The 27,823-nt window shown below is 35.1% G+C and overlaps 2 protein-coding genes and 1 non-coding gene across 6 annotated transcripts in view; 2 read left to right on the forward strand and 1 right to left on the reverse strand.

Annotated features, from left to right (window-relative positions):
• Window positions 1-21,382, reverse strand: part of RNMT (RNA guanine-7 methyltransferase) — a 27,277-nt gene extending 5,895 nt beyond the window's left edge. The window contains exons 1-10 of one of the 3 annotated variants that reach the window (XM_006909205.3): window positions 21,277-21,382; window positions 18,513-18,964; window positions 16,774-16,909; window positions 13,864-13,989; window positions 11,483-11,598; window positions 10,335-10,516; window positions 9,642-9,806; window positions 6,616-6,733; window positions 3,243-3,344; window positions 1,935-1,968 (exon numbers count right to left, since the gene is read on the reverse strand). In XM_006909205.3, the coding sequence (XP_006909267.1) occupies window positions 1,935-1,968; window positions 3,243-3,344; window positions 6,616-6,733; window positions 9,642-9,806; window positions 10,335-10,516; window positions 11,483-11,598; window positions 13,864-13,989; window positions 16,774-16,909; window positions 18,513-18,926 (1,393 nt within the window). In that variant the 5' untranslated portion in view covers window positions 18,927-18,964; window positions 21,277-21,382. The other 2 variants (XM_025044885.1, XM_006909206.3) reach the window with 2 other exon arrangements.
• On the forward strand, window positions 8,290-8,408 carry LOC112477614. The gene has a single exon (XR_003045516.1). It is a non-coding gene; the product is annotated as a 5S ribosomal RNA (ribosomal RNA).
• A 96-nt stretch (window positions 21,383-21,478) lies between the features above and the next one.
• Window positions 21,479-27,823, forward strand: part of FAM210A (family with sequence similarity 210 member A) — a 33,123-nt gene continuing 26,778 nt past the window's right edge. Inside the window, exon 1 of one of the 2 annotated variants that reach the window (XR_003045513.1) lies at window positions 21,479-21,678. The gene's annotated coding sequence lies outside the window, so the exon portion shown is untranslated. The remainder of the gene's footprint in view (window positions 21,679-27,823) is intronic. The other variant, XM_006909207.3, reaches the window with a different exon arrangement.

Raw genomic sequence — 27,823 nt, forward strand, 5'->3', positions numbered from 1 at the left:
GCCCTCATTGAGGGTCATTTAAAACCCCTAAGATGCAGTTTCTGACTTCAGAGAAGCAAATTAATAACTTGCCTTTCTAACTCAAACATTCCAAGTTTCACTCATATATAAAATGCCTTTTGTGTAGGAATTTAAACTGGGATTTAAAGAAGCAAATCTTGAACTACTTTTAAAGCAAATCAGCAACAATTCTCTACTCTCCATTCACATTTAAAGCATCTTCTAGAGGAGCAGCAGGCCATGGTAAAAAGAGCTTTATGATTTAGACCAGTAGGAGTTCAAAATATAACTGCTTGTATTTATTAAACTGTGACACCAGGCAAGATGCTTGCCAGCCCACAAAGCCCTCCAGCTTAGAACAGGATACCTTATCAAAGAGCTGGTTGATCCAGAGTGCTAGATATTGGCTGCCATTTGAATACTACTCTTCTTGTATTGCTTTTCCCATCTCTAAGCATCTCTTCCTCAACTGTCTGGGGCCAGCTAATTCACTTGTATTTTATCACTAAAGTCCACAATTAATATAAAAATACAGCTCTAAGCTATGGGCATCATACCATCACGACTTTTGATCAAAGTTGTTTTCCATCACACTGTATGGGACGGGTAGCATATCTAAGATACCTACTCTATTTCCAGTTTGGGGAAAGTAATGAAATGTGTAGGTTTATACACACATCTCAGTTTGTCAAAGATTATGTCTCTAATACATCCTCCAATCCCATTTCTACTAAGGGTACCAATATTGTGAGACAAATAAGCTCAAAATGTTGGCTCTATTTATCTTCTTTCCTTTTCTTTTCTATCCAATTCGGCAAGTCCTAAGAAACTGTCCTTCCATATGGGCTTCCATGAGTCCATGATTATGAGTGACCTTAGCTCTGTGACTTTACCCAAGTTATTTAACTGCTTTTTCGCTTGTGCAAAGGAGATATAATAAATAGCAGTCGATTCATAAAGTTGTAAGGATTAAATGAGCTATAATATATGAAAAACTTAAAATAGTACCTGGGCACTCAATAATAATAAGTATTATTTTTTGGGTTTCATAAGTTTTTATTAAACTCTCCTTCTATTTTCCCCTTACAATAACTTTAGCACTTAAAACTGTTTGCCTAACTACTGCATTTATTTGTGTCCATTTCTTCCATTAGATAGAACACTTCTAGAAGGCAGAGATTATAATTTGTTTACTTTTTTAACCCCCAAAGCCCTTTCATAGAACTTTATGTAAGTCAACACTCAATGTTTACCAAATGGATTGTCTGTGATTACTTGGGACTTCAACATAATCAGCAAATATTTCAATAAACAGTGGGAACTACCTTTAAAGTCCTTGTGGCAACATAAGGGTATTATCATAATTTTAACAGTGAGGCTGTGGGAGCTGACTTCCTCAACATCCATTTGCTGAAGAACCACAGGATTTTACAGATTTTCTAGGCCTCTGACTTCCAAAGATAGATACCTCACTTTAGAATGTCTGCTTATAAGGCCTGTCCCCACTCCTGTAAAATATCGTGCTCACTGCGCCTTTACTAAATGTTCTATTTCTTCTGCTTTCACTGACAACGTCAGAGTAGCCAGAATTAAAATAAAATACATGGAAGTGTTCTACAAGTCAAATTTTCTGATAGAAATCTGAGGTAAAGACATCAAATACACAGATGGCTATATAGTAATGAGTAGGCAATGAAAATGTTTAAGAATACTTGTGAAAGTTTATGTTAAGTAACATCTTGCATATATTTTCTCTTGGCACTAAACAGCTGCGCAAGAAAGGGGGGATTAGATATAATAGGAATTTTGTGTAAACATAAATACACACATACAACCTAATACGTGTCAGAAAAATTCTAAAGTTTTCAAATTTTAATGATCACTTGAAGCAATCTTTGAAAATGTCAGTAAACCTACGCTGATGATATACTCACTTGTAGCTTCCCATTCTGATTTACTTAAGGTTCCCTAAAATTATAAAAACAAAAAAGAAAATTTTAGATGGAACGTGGAAGTACAATTGACCCTTGAACAACATGGATCTGAACTGCATGGGTCCACTGGTCTGTGGATTTTTTCAAATAAATACTGTAAATGTATTTTCTTTATGACTTTAATAACATTCTCTTTTCTTTAGCTTACTTTATATAACACATACAACATGTGTTAATCAACTGTTTATGTTATTGGTAAGACTTCCGGTCAACAGTAGGCTATTACTAGTTAAATTTTGGGGGAATCAAAAGTTATACATGAATTTTTGAGTGTGCAAGGGTCAGCAGCCTCAACCCCCATGTTGTTCAAGGGTCAATTTTTCAATAATGGACACAGGTGCTCAAACAACCCTATCTTTGTTATAAATAAATATACAATTTACAGTAAATATTGTGATCTGACCATGCAAACTAAATCAATGAGATTAACCTTTAACACCATCTCTGAACACTTTTGCCCTCCTGCCAAATTCTCTAACCACTGATTCTCAGCCGAAGGGTGAATTCGGTAAAGAGGGTATCTGTGTGTGTGTAACTGGAAAAAGCATCTATCTTGTATATTTAACTTGGAAAATGAAAAAATAAAAATGCCCATCTCAAAACATCAATTAGCCCTGCAGGAAGAAATAAGATTTTTGTGTTTTCACAATGGAATCACAAAATAGAGTACATATCATGCAAAAGAAATAAATTATAAAACATTTGATATTGTAATATATGTGCCACTTTGCACATACATTTACTAACAAAATATACTGACAAGTAACTAATGCAATATTGAAAAAGTGATGAATGTAAACAATATTCTATGATGTCAGCAGAAATATGTTACCCAAATATCTGTAATTTCTATCAATGACAAAGTCACACCTACAGATAATAACAGTGGTATTGTTACATTCATAATTCAAGAAAATATAAATTTCCACATAGAAGTCAGTGAAAATAAAAATGTTCAGTTTTCCCCATCTAAGTTCATGAGCCCCTGAATTTTATCTACAGAACACCATGAGTTATTAGTACTTGGGTTAAGATATAATGATATAGCACTCCATTCTCAGTTCACTGAAGTACATTTTATTTTATTCTCTATGGTTATAAAAAGTCATAACTTAGGGGAAACAGACTAATGTGTATCTGATTTGTAACTCAGTGAACCCAAGTTCTGTAAATCAGTGAAATACTTCCCTAAGTTTCCATATATGTGTTTTTCACTTTTTAATAAAATGTTTAAAAATGAGAACTTACCAAAGGTAACTTTACTTGACTGTTCTTCATGTACTTTGCTGCATGTTCATAGTCATCCACCTTCTCAGAGGCAAGTTTGGAATTCTCATTTGCAGGATATGGCTAGGGAAGCAAGTGAAATTTCTAGTTACTACACTGAAATTTACAATCCAGAATCAAACACACTAAATCACTGAAATAAAATAATTAACACAATAATCCCTAAGTATTACTTCAGGAATACAAATTACATATACTTATGAAATATGAAAAAAATGGTTAGAGGGAATCCCCTTTTAACAAAGTAGTTGTTATGGTCAACTTTGATCATAATCATAGAATATTTACAGTTGGACTAAACTAATCACCACGAAGGACTACTTAGCAGCAAACACTTGCATCTCTGCCTCCCATCAAAGGTTTTTTCTGTTACAACACAAAGCTGAAGGAAGAGATAAATATTAATTTGAGCATTATAGCAATTTAGTAGCCATGGAAGGCAAGAACAGCAACTAGAAACAATACTAATGAAAAACTCAAGTAACAGAGAACCCTGCGAATTTAAGAAGATAAGGAAAATAATCCAGCCTCCAAAATCTTAAGGGCCACACACACACAAGGGTATGCTGACCAAATATTTATTCAAATTATCTCAAACATTATTTTTAAACCATTTTAACTAATTTCTCTTTACACTATGAAGAATATGCTTTGTAAATACATGTGAATTAAAAACATAAGTTACATAGAATATTAAATATAACAACCATCTACTCTATAAATTATATATTCTTTAAAACTCCCTTGAATTCTTATAACCAACCAGCTAGCAAGGAATAACTTTAAACTTCCCTGACGCATTTTTAAGAAAATGATCCAGAAATGTCTACTTTGTTATCTTTTTTCCCCTTTTGTTTTATAAAAATCCTAAAGTTCAAGCATTAGAAATTTACCTATTTGTTGTTTAAAAAGTATTTGGCTTTTTGGACTTCCATTCTGTTAGATTCTTTATCACATCTTAACACAAGGGATATAAAACAGAACACTTGTGATCACTAAGTTCTTTTGAACCTTCAATCCCATGTCTTGTGGTTTCACTGCTTCACAAAGCTTCAAAAGTTTAATTTCAATGACTACCAAACTATTCTGCTGTAATTTTTTTCAAGTTAACAGTGTAATGAGACTCCTCCATATGATTATTTGCCTGTCACTGGACATCTAGTTTCTCTCCCCTACTGATCACTTTAAAAGACCAAATAACATATGATTATATAGCTGTAAAACTGATTGTTTTTACTAAACTTGCCAAAATGTATGTCTATTCCAGAACTGTTCCCAGGTGAGAAAAAAGAAAACAGGTCAGGACTTTATAACTACAGTTGCTGGCTTACGTCTTTTCATTCTTCCTTCTATCTGCTACACTGCTCCAAGAGAGTAGAGCAGTTTTACTGGTTCTACTGCTAAAATTCCGGGCCAGCTGAGGGCTGACAGCTTTTGGAAAAGACCTTTTATAGCAAACATCAGAGAACAGATCAGGATACAATCTGACCTGAACTAAAGTAATATCATCTTGGCTGCTCTTTCTGCTTTTGGTCTTAACATCCCTCTAAACCATCTTTCATACTGCTACCTGAGTCATGTTCTCACACTAGTTTGGTCATGTCCTCTCCCACTCTTTACAGGCCTGCAGAAGTGACCTGGTGAAGAAGCAGGAAAAAAAACAACAAAGGAATTCTTCAAACTACACACTATTACTGCTTATGTATGTCCCCAGCCAGCCACAGTGATAGGTCATGTCCTTAAGGGCAGGTAAGGGAGGAGAAGGACTGGAGAACTACTGTGTTAAGAAATAACATAGTTATCAGTATTCTTCAAACATTCTCTGCTTTCACGCTTCTGCCTTTACTTTTACAGTCCATTTTCTTCATTAAAGACCCTTTTATATACTCACTACACTTTATTTCCTCATTAAGGCAATTCTGACACTGTACTAAATTATTTGCTTGTATGTTTATTTCCTCAATATGTCATAAGATCCCTGAAGTGGACCCTGTTATCCATATCTCACTGTCTACATATATTTTTGAATAAATTACACAAATCAATTCATTACCCACATGCAAAGAGAAAGCATAAACAACTGATCATTGAACATACAAAGCACCAAGAAGTAAGGATGATATACTAAAGGCATGTATGTGTGTGGCGACTTATGTACACACTTTCTCTGGTTTTCTCCTCTCTCAAAACAAACAAGCCTTTCCTCCTACTATAAAGCAAATACAAACATTCCTAATTCTAAAATATAAAAAAATATAATCAAAGAAGAATATAACATTCTAGTGAATACTGGTTTTAAAAGACAATTAAAGATTTAAAGACCCTCCCATTCAAAATGAGTGGTAGGGAGGAGGAGGGACGTAACTACAACAGGAGACTTTTGTTGGACTACCACCTATAAAAACTGAAGAAAATCTAAACGTTAATAACCAAGTGACCTCTAACAAGTCATTTATCATCTCTAAGCCTCAGATTGCCCATTTAAGAATAGGAAAAGTGGCTGCTTCAAGAGGTAAGTATGAGTATAAGAGTATGCTTAAAATACTTTTAAAAAGTTTTTAATGACTTTTTGATTAATATGATTGTTAATCAATAACAAAAATGCTCATGATCTGTCCAATTAAAAACACTGATAAGATACATAAGAAAAACTAATTAATGGCTGTATGCTGTGTTTAAAGCTTGTATAGACTACCTTCACTACTGCATTAGGGTAAGTAGAGAGGAGTCCAGGAGTTAAAACATGTCTAAAGCACCAATATAGTCTAAAAATCGGAATCTTGCTAGACAGTCACCAAAGAACAAAATTATACATGATATGACCTTGTCTTGGATGCTGGCCAGGAAGGTTTTAAATTACTGATGCAACCAAAGGGCATTATTCTAAAGAAGTGGTTTTCAAGTGGGAATGATTTTGCACCCCAGGGGTCATTTGGCAATGTCTAGAAACATTTTTGGCTGTCAAACTGGCTGCAGAGGTGCTACTGGCATCTAGTGGGTAAACATCCTACAGTGCATGTAACAGCCCCCATAACCAAGAATTATCCAGTCCAAACAGCCAATAGTCCTGAGGTTGAAAAATCCTATTTTAAAACAGCACTCCATAGAATTGGATGACAGCATCACTCACTCACTCATTCAACTACTTAATGAGCTTCCACCCTGAAAAGTTTCTGTACCAAGCTCTGTCCTAGGTGCTGAAGAGCCTAGAGCAGTTATAGTCTATGTAATTTATATTAACATTAAGTGTCTAAATGGCCTTGAAAAGAATCTCAGCAGCATCAAAAGAAGTTAACCATAATCTGGAATTTTTACAGCTTTTCTAAATACTTACCTCCAGGGCCTGCATTCGTTTTAACAGCATTTTATTTTCATTGTTCTTAATCTTTTCTTCATAGAATTCCAGAAATGTTTTTTTGTAGACTAGTTTCATATTGTACTTCTTCACCATTCTGTCCAAAAAAGATTATTTAATGAAAAGGCTTCCAAAATGTTTGTAATTCCTTGATCGCTTACTTTCACACAAGTGACATTTTCTAGGCTTAAATAAAAAAGCTACCATCTCCTTCATATATTCACAATAAACTGATGCAAAATGAATGACAAGCAACATACCACTAACCATGCCCATAAGAAAATACGCCTTTTAAATGTCAATGGGTCACAGTTAGCTCTCTCTTTTAACGTAACAAATGGGTCAGGAAGTAAAATGAAAAGGTGGCTGTAAGATGGAAATGTATATCTATAAGGAACACTTTTGATTCCATTTTACTCACAACTGCATTGAAAACAGCTGCCAACTCCCTTAAAAGATTCTTCTTTTGAATTCTATGGCAAGATACACTACTAATTTTTATCCTACAACTTGGGCTGCTTCTTCAATTTGTTTCATGGGTTTCTTTTACACAACTTTTAAATTTTAGGTTCTGAAGAGTGTGGCCCAACATCTTACTCATTTTCTCTCCCTGATTTTACCCAGAATGCCAACATCTATCTGTGCTCAGCTCTCTTTGTCCCACTGCTTACTAGAAATCTCCACCAGGATGTGCCACAGGCATTCTCCAAGTTTCCATATCCAAGGTTGAACCCCACTAGATTGTCCCTCTGCCACTCTATTTCACTAAATTCCTCTAATGATTCATGCTAGACATCCTGGGAGTTTTCCATGTCATCTCCCTTTCTCCATTGCCCACTGTATTCAACATGCCACTACACCCTCTCCATCAAACTATAAAGCATACTTCAATGGCTTTTCTCCAGCATCATTTCAGGGCCTTCATACATATTGTCCCTTGTGCCTGGAAGATTCTTCCTTCCAGTCTTTAACCTGTCAACTCCTATTCATCCTTTAGATTCGGACTTAAACATCACTTCACAGATGGCTACCTTAAATCCTCAATTATATTAGGTCTCCATGTTATACTGTGTTTTGACTTTTTTCACTATTTGTCAAAGTTTTTAACTATATATCTGTAGACAATATGAGGGAGAGTGGGGATGATTTCAGGCAGCAGGTAAAAGAGGAAAGGAAAAAAGGGGGAAAAACCCTGAACGGGTACATGGGAAGGCTTGTGAGGTGACAGCTCAGGAGATAGGATAGAGGAAAACATTTGCAGGCCTCTGAGATTTGTATGTAAAGGGCATATGTAAGATAGAATTCCCTGTAATTTGAGTTAGCCCTTCATGGAAAGACAGTATGAGTAAAGGTAAAAGTCTCTTCTATTCCAGGCAGTTCATTTTCTATCATAAGTCTCCAAAATAAGCCTTTAAAAATGAAACCAAGTTTTATACCTAAGGAATGTCATAATTGCAAAGCACTGAAACTCAATTTGACCAATTTGAGTTGGTTTGCCATATAAGAGCTAATTATATTTTTGTTCAGTTTCTTAATGAAATGGCAAAATGGCATCTCAAAAAACCCTATGCGTTTTTGGATTCTGTCTCACCAAATGAATACCTGTTTCGATAAATAGTTTTTTAAAAATTTAGATATTAAAGTGATGACTTGGTCTACAGCCATGCCACCCTGAACAAGCCTGATCCTGTCTGATCTCGGAAACTAAGCAGGGTTGGGCCTGGTTAGTACTTGAATGGGAGACCACCTGGGAAGACCAGGTGCTGTAGGCAGGGGAAAAAAAAAAAAAATTAAAAAAATAAGGGATTGTAAGCTGACAAAGTCCTTGCAATTTATGAGGTCAACCAAGGGTTGCCTCGCCTAAAAAAATAAAAAATAAAGTTATGATTTGTAACTTTTTGTCTATTATCACTATACAATTTAAGTAGAAAGGACTGCTAGTGCTTGCTCAGCTTTTAAAAAAAAGTTAAACTAAAATCACCAACTTTGTTAATCAAAAACACCAAGCTAACATATTAAACATATGAAACAACATACTATAAATGTTTAATTTCTTCTTTTTTAAAGCTGAAAAGCAATAACACTTCCTAAAAGTTTACTAATTTTAAGAACAAAAGTGTGATTCAAATGTTTTAATTTTACAGATTGTATTTATAAATTGTGCATAGTATTTTCCTCATGTTCACTCTACTTAACTTTCTTATATTACTGTATAAATTTCTTATACATTATAGAACTCTTGAAAATCCTATACCCCTAATTTTACAAGCTAAGACACAACTCAAATAATCACCAACTAAAAGCAAGCAGATAATAAAGCTTTTTTTTTTCTCCAGTTAAAAAGACTTTTGTTTTTAAAAAAATCTAAAATTGAGTTCAGTCAACTGTGACATGGCCTACATTTTAGCTGACTCTTCCAATCTCTTTATCAAGGAAAACCCCAAGATCAAGGTGTCTCATAAGGCCTTTGAAATCTCATCCGATGAAGTCTGGTACTCCAACTTTCCCAGTGTCTATGGAGTCCCCAGGACTCCTAGGAATTCAGGTGTATGAGTGAACAGATTCCTGAATCGGGATTTTATTATCAACACTGCCTGTGAGACACAGGTGATTTCAAAGCTATAGTGAATGTAATATTTTAACTATCCATCCCTGTCAACAGGAAGATTCATTTTATATTCCTAAATTACTAAGCAGTTATGTCAGGTTATTTATGCAATGTCATGTATTTTCTGCCACAAGTTGAAGGTAATGGGCTCTCTTTCTTACCCACAGGATACAAAAATAATTCCAGGAATAAAAGAAAACTAAATAAGTAAATCTGTATGGTACTAACCCTAGATTTGAGGTTAGTCTTTTTTTTTTTTTTTCTTTTTTATAACAATATTATACTTTTTCTTTGAGTCCCCTATAAAATAAGGAATGATGAGAAATATCTATTTTTTTCCCTTTTTGTTCTCTCTGAAGGCAAAAAGAGAATAGTAACAGATTAACTACATTCTTACTCAGTTAGCAATGGAAAATAGACCAAGAATTCAGGGACATCCACAACACCTTCCAAGTTGAAGTCATATTTGCAGCCAAATAAAGGATAATCTCCTTTCTTCTGAAATTTCACAGTATATATTTCATTTCCAAATGATTCTGTTTCTGAAGTTTCAAGGCGTCTTCTATAATGTTATCCCCAAAACAAAATAAAAGGATTAAAATTGTTATTAGCTCAGACTTATTTTGATCAGATTATACATATGAAAAACTACATGATACAGTTTTAAAAAGACAATTGATTAGCTTTTTAATTGAATTTGAGCTATTTTTAAGAAGCAAAATACTAAACTATTATTAACAATCTCACTCATAATAAAATTAGGCTAGAGGTAGGCATCGCGATCATGACAGCTGGTTAATGCTCTATGCCTCAGAAACTAATCTGCACTTTGTCCAGCACTACGACTTCTGGCTCAATGTAATATCAGCTTTCAACTTACACATTAAGATGTTTTAAAGGCTCATCCATAAATCTGTCTTTTTAACTTAAATTATGAGTACTTACTCAAATACATTATCAAAATGTTCATCCCTTATAAGATCAACATGATATGTTCTATAAAAACTCAATTTTTGACAAACTTTTGCTACTTGAAAATAACCTTAATACTGAGCATTTTGTAAATCACAATATATTTGAAAGTACTTACATCAGTTCAAAACTATTGGGAGTGGTACCAATAAAATAGCCTCCAGGGCTAAGTCTCTCACAAGCATTTCTGAGCATTGTGTCAGCCTGCTCATAGGACTCAAATGAGTAATGACAGACAAACTGACAACTGCAGATGTCAAAGCACATTTCTGGGTCACGAAATTTGTCAATCAAAAGTTCCTGAAGCAAATTAAAATAAGATTTTGAAGTATAACATAATAACTTTTTAATAAATTAATTTCTAGAATTAGGGTCCTTAAAATAAAAGTAGACATGCCCTTCAACTTACCTATCCTTTTCCTCATAGTCTTCAACCTACTCTTTCTCTTATATATAACAAGGGTCATAATGAAATAATTTTCACTTTTGTTCAACAGAATTTGAACCCCATTTTCATAGTAATTTTAAAAACTAGGAATTCTGAAATCATGTTAAAATATATTAATCAAAGATGGCATTTAAAGGAGTTGATCCTTTTATTTGGCTTTACTTGAAAGCTAAACTAAAATGACAATGAATAACTTAGGTTAAAAAAAAACCCATAAAGCTGGCCTTACGGACATTTAAAATATATACATACTAGTATTTTTTAAGGTTCTCAACGTTCTCCCAGTATACTACCACTGTTCCTCTCACTTTCAAAACTGCAAACAACATGTGTAGGAATAAAGGTATCTATAATAGCTTAATGAGCTAATGTATCAGACAAAACCCCTAAAGATCAAGGTGGGACTTTTACCATTCAAGTATCTCTGTAGTTCTTAAACTTCACAGTTGTTAAGCAACTCAGAAACAGGTAGAAGTTAAAAAAATAAACAGATTCTAATATGTTGGGAAGCTACTCTCATAAATTATGAGGTGAACAAAACCTCAATTCAGTTCTATTTCAAAATGCTGGAAAATAAATCTTATCCAAACAGAAAAGCAACAAGTGAATTCAAAAGTTCAAATTATTAAAACCAAAAAATTCTCAGAAGTACTCAATGGATTATTTTTAAAAACTTATAATAGAATTTCTAGTTGAAACTGAAAACGTGTGTTCTAAGGTTTTTAATGTTTCAAAGCATTTTTAAAAAGCTGATTTTTAAAACAAATCATTTACCCAAACTAGAAATATAAAGAAATAAAAATTTTAAAAAACTGTACCTTTGAACAATCAGCAGTTATAAATTCTGCATTAAAAATATATTCATTATCACGACAACGATTTTTCATGTCCTCATAACGCTGCTGACACTGTTTGACAGAAACATCAGCAATATCTGGAAGAGGAGGGGGTTAATTAGTAGCTGTCAACAAAGACTCACAGAGAGAAAATGTAAATGCAAAGAGGGCACAAATCTAAACATTAATCTCAACTGATAAATTTTGGCATGAAATCTAGTCTTTAGTACAAGCAAAAACTTTCTATTTCCTTCAAAAAAAAAAGAAAGTTTTTGTTTCAATGTAAATGTCCTATTATTTTTCAAAAGGCATTAATAGGTTTCTCAGTAGGTACCCATAACAGAAAAGTTCTATCATGCTTTTTAAATGCTTATTCAAAGTGAAAAGCAGAAAGTTTGATTCTAATTTGAATTATAACACTGTATGTCCAAGTTTGGAAATATTAAATTTATACTTAAAAAAATTAAGTTATTTCCTTTTTCCTTATGTTGAGATTTGCACTGATGACGCAAAAGCAATGGTAGGTAAAATGCTGGACCTTATCATAAATACAAGGTAGTAGCACCAAATGGTACTAGTAATAATTATATTCACTATTATAAACAAGCATGGGGGGTAAAAACCAGTTTCATTGAAGAATATCCTAGATAAAGCAGTAAAAATTATGATTAAATCTTGGCTTTTAATATATCTTTTTAATATTCTATGTGATGAAATGCAAAGTAACAAAACGTTTGTTGTACAAAAAAGTTTGAACAGGACTGATGTGATTGCATTTTGAACTGTACTGGCCACTTTCTTCATAGAAAATTGTTTTCACTTGAAATAAAACCACTGACAGACAAACTGGTTTTTCGGACTTGGTAATTTAGCAGAAATTTTCTTGAAAATGAACAAAGTAAGTCTTTCACACCAAGGAAAACACCGGACATATTTGTTACCAATGATAAAATTTGAACTTTCAAGTGAAAGTTACAATTCTGAAAAACTTGCATCAACCCACCATGGGCTAGGTATCTTGCCATTATTTTTCTGATTGGTGGTGATATTAAACAAATATGATTTCTTGATGTCAACGTAGAGAAGATATGCATAACTTTAGTTAACATTAATTTCCAAATTTACAAAATCTCTCAGGCCAAAAGATCCAAAGTGCAAGACAGACCAATGAATTTAAATGTAACAGAATACATAAAGTTCATCAATATGGTTTCAGATTCCATACTGTGGATGTTTAAAGAACTACCTACTGCTTGTCAAGTTTTGATGTAGTATCAAAGATGAACATCCTCAATTACCTGAAAAGCTATTAAAATACTCCTTCATTTTATAACCACTTATCAAATAAAATAACAAATCACAACATACTGAATGCAGAAACAGCTGTAAGAATCCAGTTGTCTCTTATTATTTCAGACTAAAGGGATTTGCAAAAAATATTTTTAAAATGCCGGTCTTCTCACTAAATTGTTTTTTTAATGGATTAAAAATATTTCTTAAATTCTCAGTTTTAATTTCTATAATTGATACAACCACATACACAAAAACTTTCTTAAAAATAGGCATCAACTATTTTTAAGAGTGTACAGTGGTCATAGAACCAAAAACTTTGAGAAGTGCTGATTGTGGCAATACTTCACAGGTAGAGCTGTGCAATTCCTATTACTCAAAACAATGCGAAAAACATAATGCCTGTTTGTTCCACTTTAGTGTTAAGACTGACTGGTGGGTTCAGGTGCTTGATTCACTTAGTTATTACGTTTCTTTCACCTAATACCTTTAGCATCTTTTTATAACTGTTGCTTAGATCTATTATTTCAGTAAGGGTGGAAAAATTGTGATTTTCATCATTCTTCCTGCATTTATTCATTATGATTTTTCAATAAAGAGGAATATCCCTTTCAACCATTTGGTTACCTTGAAATACGGCTCATACAAAGTTGGAAAGATAAATACTCAATCTCCACCTGCCCACTTAATTTATGAATTTCAGAAGAACGAGTAAGTTTTCTAGCAACCTCCAAAGGTAAACAATAAGATTTCCCCACTTCCCTTTATTTGATGTGTTTCAATCCACTGTATTATTCTTTCTGTTGATGAAACTGTCCTATTTTTTCAAGTTTGTACTTTAGACATGACTCTAATCATCTTTGATTGCTTCAGGAAGGGCAAGTTATCCCAGGCCGATTAACCATACTCTAACACCATCAATAAAGTCTCCTATGTTTAAAAACACCCATCTCATGAGTAGCCTCCAGATATACTGTCTTGAGATATTTTAGTGTTGTGCTGATAATAATGAGATCTTTATTTTCCATTCTCTGACTGAAAATTATTCTTTTCCACATGATTATTTATCTTACCAGTACAAACTAGCTTGTTAATTCTTCCCTTTTTCCACTTGAGCAAATCTCCACCTTTACCACATCCCAGGTCCAAAACAGTGATATCACGTTTTTTTTTCTGTCGCAAGTTTTCTAAAAATTCCCCTAAAAGAGAGAAATAAGTCATAATAAATCGTTCTCCATAATTATTAAAAACCTGGTACCCCTAATAACCTATTAACTGCTGCCTGACAATGTAATATGAATTATATTTTCATTTAAGTAGTTTATTACTTTACATAAATGTTTCAAAATATGACTAAGAGTTAATTAATTTTATCCTCTAGCATTAAAGATGAAAAAGGTACATATCTGATATTTTAGAAAGTTAAGACAGCTTTTTGAAGGTTATCTTCAGAATCTGATTCAACATTAAATAGCAGATATTTTAAATTCTAATTAATACAAGACTCAACAATTGTTCATGATTAAACTAAATATTCATAACTTTTTGTAGTTTCCTCTTTCCAAAGCTAGGTGATTAGCTTATTATACATTTAAGTTAATCAAAATAATTATGGGATAAGAGTGCTTGATTTTCATAAAAGATGTCAGTTTTACCACCAAAAGAAATACAAGATCTGGTCAAAAACTATACACACCTCTTAATTTTACTATCATCAGAGTTCTTAAACATCCTGAAATAAAAATGGAATCTTTCATCTCAATCTACCAAATCACATTAATAGCCAACAAATAATATCCAGTAGGTCCCCATATATCAATAGCCAAATGCTTCAAATATCAGTTAAAGACATCTTAATATTCTTACAGTTGAAGTATTCAGCAATTATAAAACGTGATACAATATGGCATTCTTAGATCTATTTTGACTGTACTATTTTGATTGCTAGTATATTCTGTATAAATGCTTCTGCCTTTTACTGTCCACAGGATCTTAAAGTAATTTCAATAGAAGTACAAGTGGTCCATATTTAACTTTCTGTTGTGAATCTAAAAAACATAGCATAAAAAACAGCAATGAAAGGTGAAAAACAAGATTTATAAAAATCGCTTTATTTCCATACAGAGAAGGGAAATCATCATGAAACATTTAAAGATATCCTCATCACAGTCAAGAATAGTACTCAATTATTTTATTTACTATGCTATAAGCACCAACAAGAGAAATCGAATGATAAAGAATGGGTGTTGAGAAAGAAAAAAGCCAGAGAGGGAGCTTGACATATACCACACAGGACCAGAAAAGACAGGTGCAGATGGCAGAGCACCCACTGAGAGAGTTGATGGAATAGCTGAAAAAGGAAAATACCGTGATGTGTTGGGACACATTTTTGCTAGGTATGACTTAAGTCTTTTAATAAATAAATACATGAATAAATGACACTTCATTTAAAAATACCCAATGATAAGTTATCTGCATTATAGGATCTGCATAAGGAAAGAAATGAAATTTCTTTCAGGGTCCAAGGAGTACCTTAAAAGTACAGGCTAAAAATGACATAACACTAAAAAAAATAAAAAAATAAAAATGACATAATATTAACCTTAAAAAAAAAAAGAAAAAAAAAAAGAAAGCTGACACTTATTAAATTACTCTATTCGATATCTGGCAGAAGCAAATAAATCATATTTTTGTAAACATGAGTTTAAAAAACGAAAATGAGATAGGTAATATTAAGATGTGCTTAAAAAAAATGAACCTAGTTGACACTTGTAATACTACTCAGAATGTCTAATTTATCTTTAAAAGTCAGTAAATTATCATCAAAACTAGTAGAAAGTACCCATAATTAGTACTTTAGTCTTTCCAATGTAATCAAAAAAGCATTCTCACTTTTCCTGAGGCTAGCTTTAAGAAACAAAACCAAAAAAACCTTCATAATAAAAAACAACAGACAGAAAAAGGTGAAAACCACATATCATTTGTATGTAGGATATAAATCTAAAAGCAACAAACGAACAGGACAAACAGAGACTCATGGACATGGACTACAGTCTAGTGGTTACCAGAGGGTAGGGAGGAAGGGGATGTGAGGGAGGTAGATGGGATAAAAGGGGTCAAATACGTGGTGACAGAAATCTAATTATGGGAGGTGAACACACAATGCAATGTATATATATGGCTTACTGTTTAACTGAACACCTAAAACGCCACAATAAATAAATAAATGAAATTTTTTTTAAAAACCAAAAATCAAAATACTACTGTGAAAAACTTCAAAATACACTGGGTTTTTCAAATTCTAAACTCACGTTAAGAGTCTATTTAATGTAATAGATATACAAAGCAATAAATATATCCTGAATCATATTTCCTCCACTGACTTTCATTTTAATTTCAAAGGTGAATTTCCATAGATAAAATGCTGGCTCCAAAAAGTTGAATGTCTTCATCAATCCTCAACATAAACTTTATTTCTCCTCAGACTTAATACAAGAAAAATAAGTTCAGTGGACAGTCAACACACATGACCTTTACCAACTCATTAAAGGCCTAGAGATAAAAAAATAATAATACTGCCCATTTTCTTGACTGAATGAAACCTGAATGTTTAATCTAACAATATGCCATCACTCCAAAACTATTAGCATAAAACAGAATAATTACTTAATAGCACTAGGTAACCTTAATTCTAAGAATAAAAGGAGCATACACACTACTTTTTGAAAGCCTGGTTTAACTTTTCAACTTAGTATCTGTTAAATACTCATTAATACCTTATGTAGTCAACCAGAAGTGAATATGAAAAGAATTTCTCTCAACAGCCTAGTTTTAGTTTTGGCTCCAATTTTATAAAGCCAAGGTTTGACAATGAATGGTAATTAAAGATGTAGTAACCTGGTGTATGATTAACCATCTGAGGGGAAAATGAGTCATAAAATGAAATAAAAAATTCCAAACCATAAATCAAAAAACAATCATACCAATGAGGACGCTTTTCATCCAATTATTAAAGTTTCTCAGGTAAAAAATACGACTTTGGCTACGCTTCTCCAAACCAACTTCCTGAAGTTCATTGTAATGGGCAGCCACTGCTGAGCTGTGTCCTTCTTCTATGTTCTGAAAAGGAACAAAATTAACAATCAGAACATGGGAAAAATAAAACTAAAAGAGCATCTGATCTATATAAGGATAAAATACTACTGAAATTGGTAAACTTCATTAAGCAATGGCATTAATCACATAAATCCCACTAAACTATAATTAGACATAAGACTTGTTTTCCCATTTCCTATTTTTAAAAACATATCTAGGTTTAAAATTTTCATCTTGATCTTTCATCTGTATAATTTTGATATCAATGTCTTAATAAAACAAGTACTCTTCTAGAGTTCTGATTTATTCAATTCAATAAATGCCAGTCAATAGATGGGGTTCCTATAAGAAAATAAAACAGGAATAAGTTATATTTATTATATTATTATAAAATAGTGGTGAGCATTAAATGAGATAATACAAAGGGATTAGAACTTTATAGTCAGAGTCAGTGATTCCCATAGTTATTTGCTATTAATCTAATTCAACATTTTCAATTTGTAGTCCCTACTTAAAAGGCCAAGCATTCAGCAAAAACGCCATGGGAGGTAAAGGGTTTCAGATCCCCCACTTTCCTGTTCAACCAGTGATTCATCTTTTACCTACTTTACATATCAGGTTTAAGATTTTCACTTGAGAAAAGGGTTCTGTTGCTAGTAAAAGTTTAAAAATCACATTTATAATGCAAGTTCCTCTTTGTTACAAAGATTCACACATTACAAATGACAAATGAATGGCTTATCTGCCACTTTCTTCTTCATGGCTGATGGCAGAATTTTACTCATTCACTGAAGTCCTCTTTCCTTCCAAATCCAGATTCCTTCACAATATGGTATTCCCAGATGAAAAGACTTGCTGCCCCTTTCTTTATACTATTTCTGCTAAATATCAGGCTTTTGCAACTGCTTACCTAAAATTGTATGTAACTACTCCAATAAAAAGTTGGAAACGATATAGTTAAAAGAATTATATTAAAGAAAGGAATGTAAAGCTGGGTATGATTTTGGAATTTATCATTTTAAGTGATAATCTCAACTATTTCATATACAAAAAAGAGATGAACACCTAATAAAAAATGAAAAAAGGTAAATCATCTGAAAGTCATACTCTTGTCTTTTTTAAAACATTAAGAAAAAGCAAACTATAAAAACTAGCTTTCAGGGGTTTCATAGTGTAGTGGTTAGCACATCTGCTTTACACACAGAAGGTCCTGGGTCCTTGCCCATACCCTGGGGGTGTGCCAGACCCCCTGGATGTGCCTGGCCCCGGGTGCACAGTGAGTATGTTGGAGGAGACACCACGCCTTCAGAGATCCAGTTCTTAAGGCGAAGGGCAACATCCATAGGTCAGGGGTGGAAGTGGCGGGGAATTAAAGGGGGTGGCAACTAGCTTTCAAGTTCTAGTCAAATATGAGTTCTGAAATAACATACAAACTATCTCATTATCAGAACTTTCACCTAAATAAAAATAATTAAAGTGTATGTTAAAAGCTTTTTCTATCTTAAGATACCTAATTAAAAAGAATATTTTTGTTATTAATATTATGTAAAATGAGTTATTTCTCAGCTGCTCCACATTTCAATTTGACATATCTCATTATGAATAAAAGAAAATACATTCGACATACTTTTTGCTTCTCAGGAACATCTTCTAGTTCTCTTTTTCTCTTTTTCTGAGTGCCGTCTCCAGTAGAAGGTTCATCTTTTGGAAAATCATCAGTTTCCATTCTTCTCTTCTTTGAAATGCCTTCATTGTCACCAGAACCTTTCTCTTCTGGGACAATTCCAGCATCAAGTTTTCTTTTCTTGGATGGAGTGTCTTCCTCACTAGTACTCTCTTTTACAAGATCTTCTGCAGACTCCATTTTTCTCTTTTTGGGTGTATCTACTTGCCCACAGATAGAAGCCTTTTCAGAAAGCCCAGTCCCAAGAGCATTTGTGTCTTTATTAATACCAAATGAAGACTCTGTTTCTGAAACTATTGATGCTTTTGCCTCGTCAGAGACCTTTTCACATTCCTCTGCTTTTGTAGAATTTTCCATTTTTGATTACTTAAATAGATGATACAACTTCATTAACACTGAAATGGCAAACATTTGATATTACTTATAAACCACTAATGCTGAGACTTTAAAACAATTTTAAACAGAAGCCAGCCATTTAATTTCAGTGATCAACTAGGAAATTTTAAAAATCTCATTGTAGAGACTATTGAAAACAATGTTAATTAATACATATTAATATGAATTTCTGAATATGCTAATGTGAGACTATTAATTATAATCCCCAAACACTTCTAATCTTATCCGTAAAACTCACTATTGGCATTAAAACTAACAAATGAAGTAGAGGTATACAAGTTCCTTTTGTATTCTGATCCTTACTCAATACCCTTAGTTCTTGTACTACATTCCTTTCAATGACATTACTTTGTGAAGCTGAGATTTTTGTGGAACCGAAGAAAATCAATGTTAAACAGGAAATGAAGTTGGCTATGTCTAATCTTATTTCAAGGCTTGAGAAGTTTAAAGTACCTGACAGGTGTACAGATCCCATTGGTAAAGCTTGTGTTTAACTAAGGATTAAACACAAATAGTTTTTCTTTCAGTTTCTGTATTATTTTTTTTTAAATTAAGTTGTCAGGACATAAATACTTAAATTCTTTGGACTAAAATACTTATAAGTGGTACTGTTAGGTATTTATTTTGGCCTAGAAATACTGAAAAAAAAAATCAGAGACACTAAGGGCATTAAGAACAGGAAAAGTCTGGAAACTTACAGTTGACTTCGGAAATCCTTATTTCGTAATAGGCGTCAGAATTAGGTAGAAAGTAAAGAGAGTGGAAATGGCTTTGGACAAGAAGTTTCAAGACTCAGTCTGCAACTTAATAACTGTTAAGTCTCTTTCAAATGTCCTTAGGCATAGGTGTAAAATGGGACAGGAAGAGAAATAAGTGAATTATCTACTGGACAGGAATTATTACTGGTGATCCATTTATTGTCATTCAACAAATTTATGGAACTCCTACCACTTTCAAGAAACTTACAGCTTATATGCTACTATTAAAATGTTAGGCTGTACTATTCAACACAAACGAAAAAGGTAGAGAAGTACAAAAATCAGTGAGATTCAGTAAATTCTGAACCTGTAAGTTATGAAGAGGGGGTAAAAAAAACCTTTTGAGTAAAGAAATACAACATAAAATTAAGTTGCTTAAGGGAATAGGAAAAAACAAGTCACTATAAACTGGGAAGGGTCTCAAGGAAAGTGAACTTTCATTACCCAAAGTTGAGGCAGCAAAATACTAAGACATGCCAAAATAGAAGCTGAATGAGTGGGGGAAAAAAATCACTCAAAAAAGTAATTTTCAGAATGACTACTTAAAATGATTAGTAAAACTGTCCTCCGAATTATCAAATCCCTATCTTCTCTCTGCCACTTATTTCCTGATAAGGAACAAAAAATACGTTTTAAGTTGAAATAGATCAATGTGATTTATCATCTTTGGCTGTGATTGACTCCTGAAATTAGTATTGCGAATAAGTGTGAATTTTATCTATAGGCAACTCTATTTCCACAAATAAGATTTCATAAAAACAATCAATTTGGTCAAAATAAACTACAAAAAATTCCGAATGATGGCAGATGTGGGTAAGAATGTTTGAAACCCAGCGTCAAAGTGGTATAATGAATAAGCTAGAAACGCAAAAGAACTGTACTTCACAATCCTCCAGGAAGGAGCTTAGGGAACAGAGTCAACTGACATCAAGATGGATATGTAATTAATGACCAAATAAGCATTTCGACCTCTCTCTCCAGTCACATCTCTGAAGCAAGCCACGTGTCAGTCATTCCAGTTTCTCAGAGAACCACGGAGCAGCCAGCCAAGGCCAACGGGCTTAAGCTCTACGCCCCAAATCGTTAGCTAGACGGGGTCAACTTGGGAGCCCAAGACACGGCAGAGGGGAGTAGAGAATTCTGCCAAGTTCACCCTCTTCTGTCATTGGCGCGGCCTAGCTCTTAACTAAACCTCTGGCTTAGGTTTTTGATTCGCCGCTCAGGACGTACAGACGCATCTTCATATCTAACATCCCCTTCCTTCACCCGCCCGCTCAGTGCGGCCCTGCGGTACGGCCTGATGCAGCTCTTCAGGTTTCTCGGGGCCCGGACTCGCCAGATCTGGCAGAGCAACAGCACACGTCGACTCCTACAAGTATTGCCTATTTTGCTCCGCGCTGAAGGCACAGTAAACCCCTGCGACGGGTACTGAAGGCACAGAGCTAATACGAAGCGATCCTAGGTCGGAAGTCGGAGTGCCCCTTCCATCTCCACGCCGGTGGATGACCTAAAGACAAAGACAGGAAGGACCGGGGTTCCACCGCCATACTCACCAATACAGTCACCCACAGTTCTGTTTGCGGAAGCGGCGAGCCGCGCTACGCGTATGTTGTTACGCAACTTCCGGAGCGTGTCCTGGTCACGTGACGCACCTTTCCGTAGAGAATGTAGTGTCGCGCGACCTTCGCGCCGGAACTACGAGTCCCGTCGTGCCGCGCGCAGCGGCGTGCTATGGGCCGCGCCAGCCCGCTCTGGCAGTCGCGAGCACGTTGCTAGTGGGCGCGGCTGGTAGGGCTGTGGGTGGTGGGAGGCGAGCGTCCACTTCAGACTTGCGGGTTCCAGCACCCTGGCCCACGCTCGGTTAGGTTAGTCTACTGATTGACACCGCCGTGGCATCTGAGAAACTGTTGTCCGGCCTGTGCGTTGAAGCGGCGGCGGTTTCAACGTCCAAAGAGGTATCCTGGGCCTAAGACCTCTAAGGGGCAGCGGGAGGGGTGGAGAGGGCACCTTCAACCCCGTGCACGTTGGGGAGCAGACCCCGGTGCGAACCCGACAGCTGCCCGGCTCTCACCGCTCCTTGGGCTGTGGCAAGGTTCCGCCTGCAGGGCGGGGGTCCACACTCTCCCGTCCCCTTACCCGCCCCCCGCGAAGCTGCCGAAAGAGGTCACCCCCGCCTTTCTCTGTTGGACCAGTGTCCTAGCAGATCCTGCCTTTGGGACTTTTCAGCTTTCTGCGGTGTAACCCTTCACACTCCACTCTTTTCCTCGGAAGCCTGCTGAGGAGGGGCCTGTGCACCTCCGCTCTCTGAGTTGTTTTAAGAACGAGCAACATCTTACTTCTTAGGGACTAGCAGGTCATTCCCTATCGCCGTATTTGGGACGCAGTGCCGTACCTCCTTCCAGAGAGGCCTTTCTCAGCTCTCAGATTCAAGAGAAAGCAGCTTCCCATACCTACTGTTGAGAAACGCCTCAGGGTGTAGAATTCTGTGTTGGTTGGACTTTGTTATGGAGTGGTTGGGGGAAACAACATTTTCTTTGTCCATACCCACAGATTTCCACTGGAGAGTCGAAGGTATCTACTGTACTGAAACTGGAAAGCTCCATAGTTCAGGGCTTTCAACCTGAGATTAAGGTCCAAACCGCACATGTGGACTAAGATAATTAATATGTGTGTGCATATTAACGTTATTGTGCCTCAGCACCTCCTCACCTTAAGAGTGTAAAAAACGTGTTCAGATTTACGATCCATCTTGAGTTATTCTTTACAAAAACGATCCCTTTAAAAGCAGCTTTGAAGATATGTTTTACTAGCCTGCCCACTTGTAAGTAGGCATAGTTATATTAATGAATAGACTTCGCTTTGGGGAAGGCAGCATTTGCAGCATATACTTTGCAATCGAGTCACTTCTAACATGTGGACATTAACCTTTCTGAGGTTGTTGACCTTTTATAAACTTTGGATCAAGAATGAGGCCTATTTTTAACAAATAAGGATGAGCCATCAATTTCAGATGACTTGTATTTTTATTATAATGCAGTGAGTCTAGGTTGAGAACTTAAGTTCATGAATATTGACAACTGCAAATGTATAGGACCTAGAAATTGAACGCACTATTTATACATCCACGCGTTAGAACTAGGCAATTATGTAGTCCCTATTTGCTGGTTCTGATGCTAAAGTTTCTTGAGATATTGCTGTTTTAATTTTAGGGAAAATGAGTCTAACTTTGACTTTTTAAGAAATTTTCTCATTACATTATATGCCTCTTAACTGTGTGTTTATACAGACTCTACTATAACTTGATATGCATGAGATGTAGAGCTCATATTTTGTAGTTTTCATAAAACAAACTGGAAGTCATGTAAATTTAGCTGAGAATAGAAGAACTCTTAAAGATGGTAATAATAGAGGGAGTAAACGGACCAGATAAAAATTAATGTTATCATTGATGTCATTTTCCCCATATTGCATGTGTAATATCTGGTTTTCTGGAAACAGAATTAAAATTATAATTAGTATTTTAGTACTGTCTGTATGCCAGATTAAATGCTTTACACATTTGAACTCATTTAATTATATAATCCAGTGGCATAGTTAGGATTATTTTTGTTGTATAGATGAACATTAAATAACTAGGCTAAGGGCATACAGCTGGGAATTAGTGGTACTGAGATTTGGACTCAGGCAGTCTAGCTTCAGAGACCAGATTCTATGTTAATAATGAAATAGTGTCTGCTAGGAGGCCAAACTCGGACTTGCAACTTGGCTGACACATAGTAGACTTTCAGAAAATGTTTTGATATTTTTTAATGCTTGGGCTGTTGTGTTCAGAGGGAAAATAGCTGGACAAGAATGCTATCTTACTAGAATGGGAGATCCACCAAGACAGGATCATCATTTTGTTCAGGGGTTTAACCTAGGTGCCTCGAACAGTGCCCGGCACATAGTGGGTGCTTATTGAATGAATGAATTGCTAAGAAAGGATTTTTAAAAATTCATCTTTTTAAAACGGTCAGACAGGAATTATTTCAACACACTTATAAGATTTCTTTATGCACCGTTTTGATTATTTGAGCCATCATTCACCCACTTACCCTGCCTGGTTTGGATTTCTCCTGGTTTGGATTATACTTTATTAGTGAGTGAAAATAAAGTAGTAATTTAAGGTTTTTTGGTCAGAGTAAAGGCAAGCAACAGATTAGTAGATACCATCCCTCTTTTTAAGTCATTAGTTCTCAAAGCGAGAGTAGTTGGGCTTGTAATATTAAAGCATGATTTCTGTTATAGAGTTGAAGATTGCATTTTTGAAACATAAACACTTTAAAAAATGTGGATGCAATGTTATAGCTTACTAAGAATGATGTTCTTAAAGGTGGGAAAGAGGTGGTTTATAGAAGATTTATTTCTCCAAAAACTCTTGGAGGAAGCACTGTCTCTCCAGTCCACTGATAAAAGTACCCTCCTAAAATTTTACTGCCTCTTGGAGCACACAAGATATTCTTGTTTAAAAGTCTTTTCTATAGTTTAAAGTAAAATTTGGTTGAGAAATCTCTAAGTTTATTATGTGTGATGACTACTTTTATATGTTAACCTAACTTAATCAAACACTAATGTAGGTGTAACTGTGATGGTATTTTGAAGATGTGGTTAACATCTACAATCAATTGACCTTGAAGGAGCTTAACCTCAATAATATGTGTAGACCCCATCCAATCCATCCAATCAATGGAAGGCCTAAATTTCAAACTCAAGTGTCTCAAGAATAAATAATTCTTCCTCAAGACTACAGCATTGATTTCTGCCTGAGTTTTCAGCCTGCATATCTGCCTCGTACATTTCATTTTCTAGCTCTGCAAATGCGTGAGCCAATTCCTTAAATCTGTATCTATTTAGATAAATAATCTAATAATAGATTTCTAATAGCTAGAAATATCTGTTTTTCTAAAGAGAGAGAGAGGTAGACATAGATATAGGTATATATTTTCTTCTATTGGTTCTGTATCTCTGGAGAACCTTGTCTGATTCAGATATTGGTACTGAGAGTAGTTCTAGAGGAACAAGATCTTGGTGACTTTTCTGATTTGGTTATAATGTTCCTGGAATTGGTTCTTGAATCTGATTAGATTTAAAGGCACTAATAACTATTTCCAGTGGTGAAGAGAGGGCACTAATAGTCCAGATTGTGATATGACAATAGAGAGACACAAAATGTCACCATTGGATACTCCTACTCAAGTACTTATAAAAGGGTTCTGGATGATCATGTATTTGATGACTTAAAACATTTTTGTCAGATTAACAATTATATTGGGACTGACTGCTTTCTCCTAACTCTGCTGGAGAAGGTGGGGAAAGAAAAGGATGCACTTAGGTTTTCAGTTTCCCAGCTCAAGCTCTGTATAATTGACTTGAAAGTTTCTGTGTCCACTATAAAGAAACTCTTTTCTCCTATGGCTGTGGAGCTGAGATTGCTCAAAACCAAACCCCGAGTCTCATCTTACAAAGTGGCTGAATTATAATGTAAAATGAAGTCCCGATTTAACAGTATCTGCTGTTAAAATGAGGGCATTGGTTGAGAAGGAATAAGATCCTCAAATTTGGAATGGGGTAATGAACCCCTAAATTTTTATCAGTCTTGTTTGCCAGTAGAAGCAGTCCTTCTGCTCCTATTTGAGGAAGTTAACCCTGCTTTGCCTGAGGAACCTTTAATGGCCTTTCCTGAAATAATTGCCTTGTAAGACCCTGCTGAGTCTCCTCAAGAACAACCCCTACTACTCTTCCCTGCTGAGTCTCCTCAGGAACAACCCCTACTACTCTTATTTGCTTCTAGACCTATAACTAGTTTCAGGCCCTCCAGGCTCAGCTGCACAGGATGACTCATGAGGTGTGCTGCATTCTTTAAAAACTGCATGATTTTCTTTTTCAATTTACACAGAAATCTAGGGAATATGTGTGGGAATGGATATTAAAGGTGTGGAATAATAGTGAAAGGAACATAAAGTTGGATCAGGCCAAATTTATTGATATAGAAGCACTCCGCAGAGATTCTGGATTCCCTGTTATAGCCTGAAGGGTTAGAAAAGGCTCTAACAATTTGGTGGTTTGGCTAAAGCATGGACCAAAAGGTGACCTATACTAAATGAAGTTAAAATGCCAGACCTGCCTTATATGGTGGAGGAAAGGATCCAAAGGCTTAGGGTGAGTGGTTTGGTAGGAGTGGGTCTATCATGTAAGACCTGCTCACACACCCTTGGGGACGGAGTTCAGAGGAGATACCTTTTACCATGACTGAGAAGTAAATTTGTGAGAGGAGCCCCAGCATCCGTGAAGAGCTCTATGATTGCTCTTCTCTATGGGTCAGAAATTACAGTGGGAACTGCTGCCGCTGAATTGGGGATGCTTAGATGCAGTGAGGATAACTGGAAATTGGACATATATTATAGAGGGGCCTATTATCTTTTCTTTCTTTATTTTTTGAACATTATGAATTATATTTTTTTCAATAACAGTTGAAAGTATTATATTAGTTTCAGGTCTACAGCTTAGTGGTTAGACATTTATATAATTTACAAAGTAAATTATTCTAGTGCCCATCCAGCACTATACATAATTGTTTCAGTATTATTGACTATATTCCCTATGCTGTAGTTTACATCCCCATGACTATTTTGTAACTACCAATTTGTATTTTTTAATCCCTTAATCTTTTCACCCAGCCCCCTACTCCCCCACATCTGGCAGCCATCAGTTTGTTCTATCTATGAGTCTGTTTCTGTTTTGTCTGTTCCTTTATTTTGTTCTTTAGATTCTACGTATAAGTGAGATGATATGGTATTTATCTTTGATTTATTTCGCTTAGCATAATACCCTCTAGGTCCATCCATGTTGCCACAAATGGTAAGATTTCATTCTTTTTTTATGGCCAAGTAATATCCAGTTGTTATTTTTTCATCTTTATTGACATATAGACAATTAGTTGCTTATACAATTCAATGAGTTTTTTTCAATTATAGTTAGCATACAATAATATACCAGTTTCAGCTGTATAGCATAGTGATCAGAGATCCACATAACTCGCAAAGTGATCACCTCTCTTCTCCCTTACATATTTATTACAACATTATCAACTATTTTCCTTTTGCTACACTCTACATCTCCCTGTCTATTCTGTAACTATCCATTTGTACCTCTTTATCCCTTTGTCTTATTTTGTCCCCCAACCCCCTCCCAATCTAGTATCCTTCTAAATATTCTCTGTAACTATAAGTTTATTTCCACTTTTGATGTTGTTGATTTTGTTCTTTAGATTCCACATGTGTGTGAAATCATGCGATATTTGTCTTTCTCTATCCGACCCATTTCATTCAGCGCAATACTCTCTAGGTCCATCAAGGCAATATCTTTTTCCATCCCCTTCCTTTTCGTCTATGTGTGTCTTTTAATCTGAAATGAGTCTCTTGTAGGCAGCATATGTAGGGATCTTGTTTTCTTATCCATTCAGCCACTCTATTTTTTGGTTGGAGCACTTAATTCTTTTCCATTTGAGGTACTTGTCGATAGGAATGTAGTTATTACCATTCTTGATTCTTTTTTTTGATACATGTTTTTTCTTCTTAGAGAATTCCCTCCAACATTGCCTATAATACTGGCTTGATGATGATAAATTCCTTTAGTTTATTTTTGTCTGGGAAGCTCTTTACTTGTCCTTTGACTGTAAAGGATAGCTTTGCTGGATAAAGTATTCTTGGTTGTAGATCCTGAGTTTTTACCATGTTGAATATTTTGTGCCAAGCCTTTCTGTCCTGCATAGTTTCTTTTGAGAAATCAGCTGCCAGTCTTATGGGTGCTCCCTTGTAGGTAATTTACTGCTTTTCTCTTGCTGCTTTTGTTCTAAACTTTTGATGGATTCTAGCTCATTGAGTCCTGTGTTGTTAACCCTTTTTGAAGGATGAGGAAACTAAGGCTCAGAGAGAATTATTTGCCTGTGGTCACACAGCCAGTCAGTGGCAGAATCAGGATTCAAATCCCGGGAATGTGGCATTAAAGTTCCTACCACTCCACTCTTCTGCCTCTCCTGAGTAGGTGTGTTTTTCTTGAAAC

This window comes from Pteropus alecto, unplaced genomic scaffold, assembly GCF_000325575.1.
Source record: "Pteropus alecto unplaced genomic scaffold, ASM32557v1 scaffold233, whole genome shotgun sequence".
In the NCBI taxonomy this organism is placed as follows: Eukaryota; Metazoa; Chordata; class Mammalia; order Chiroptera; family Pteropodidae; genus Pteropus; species Pteropus alecto.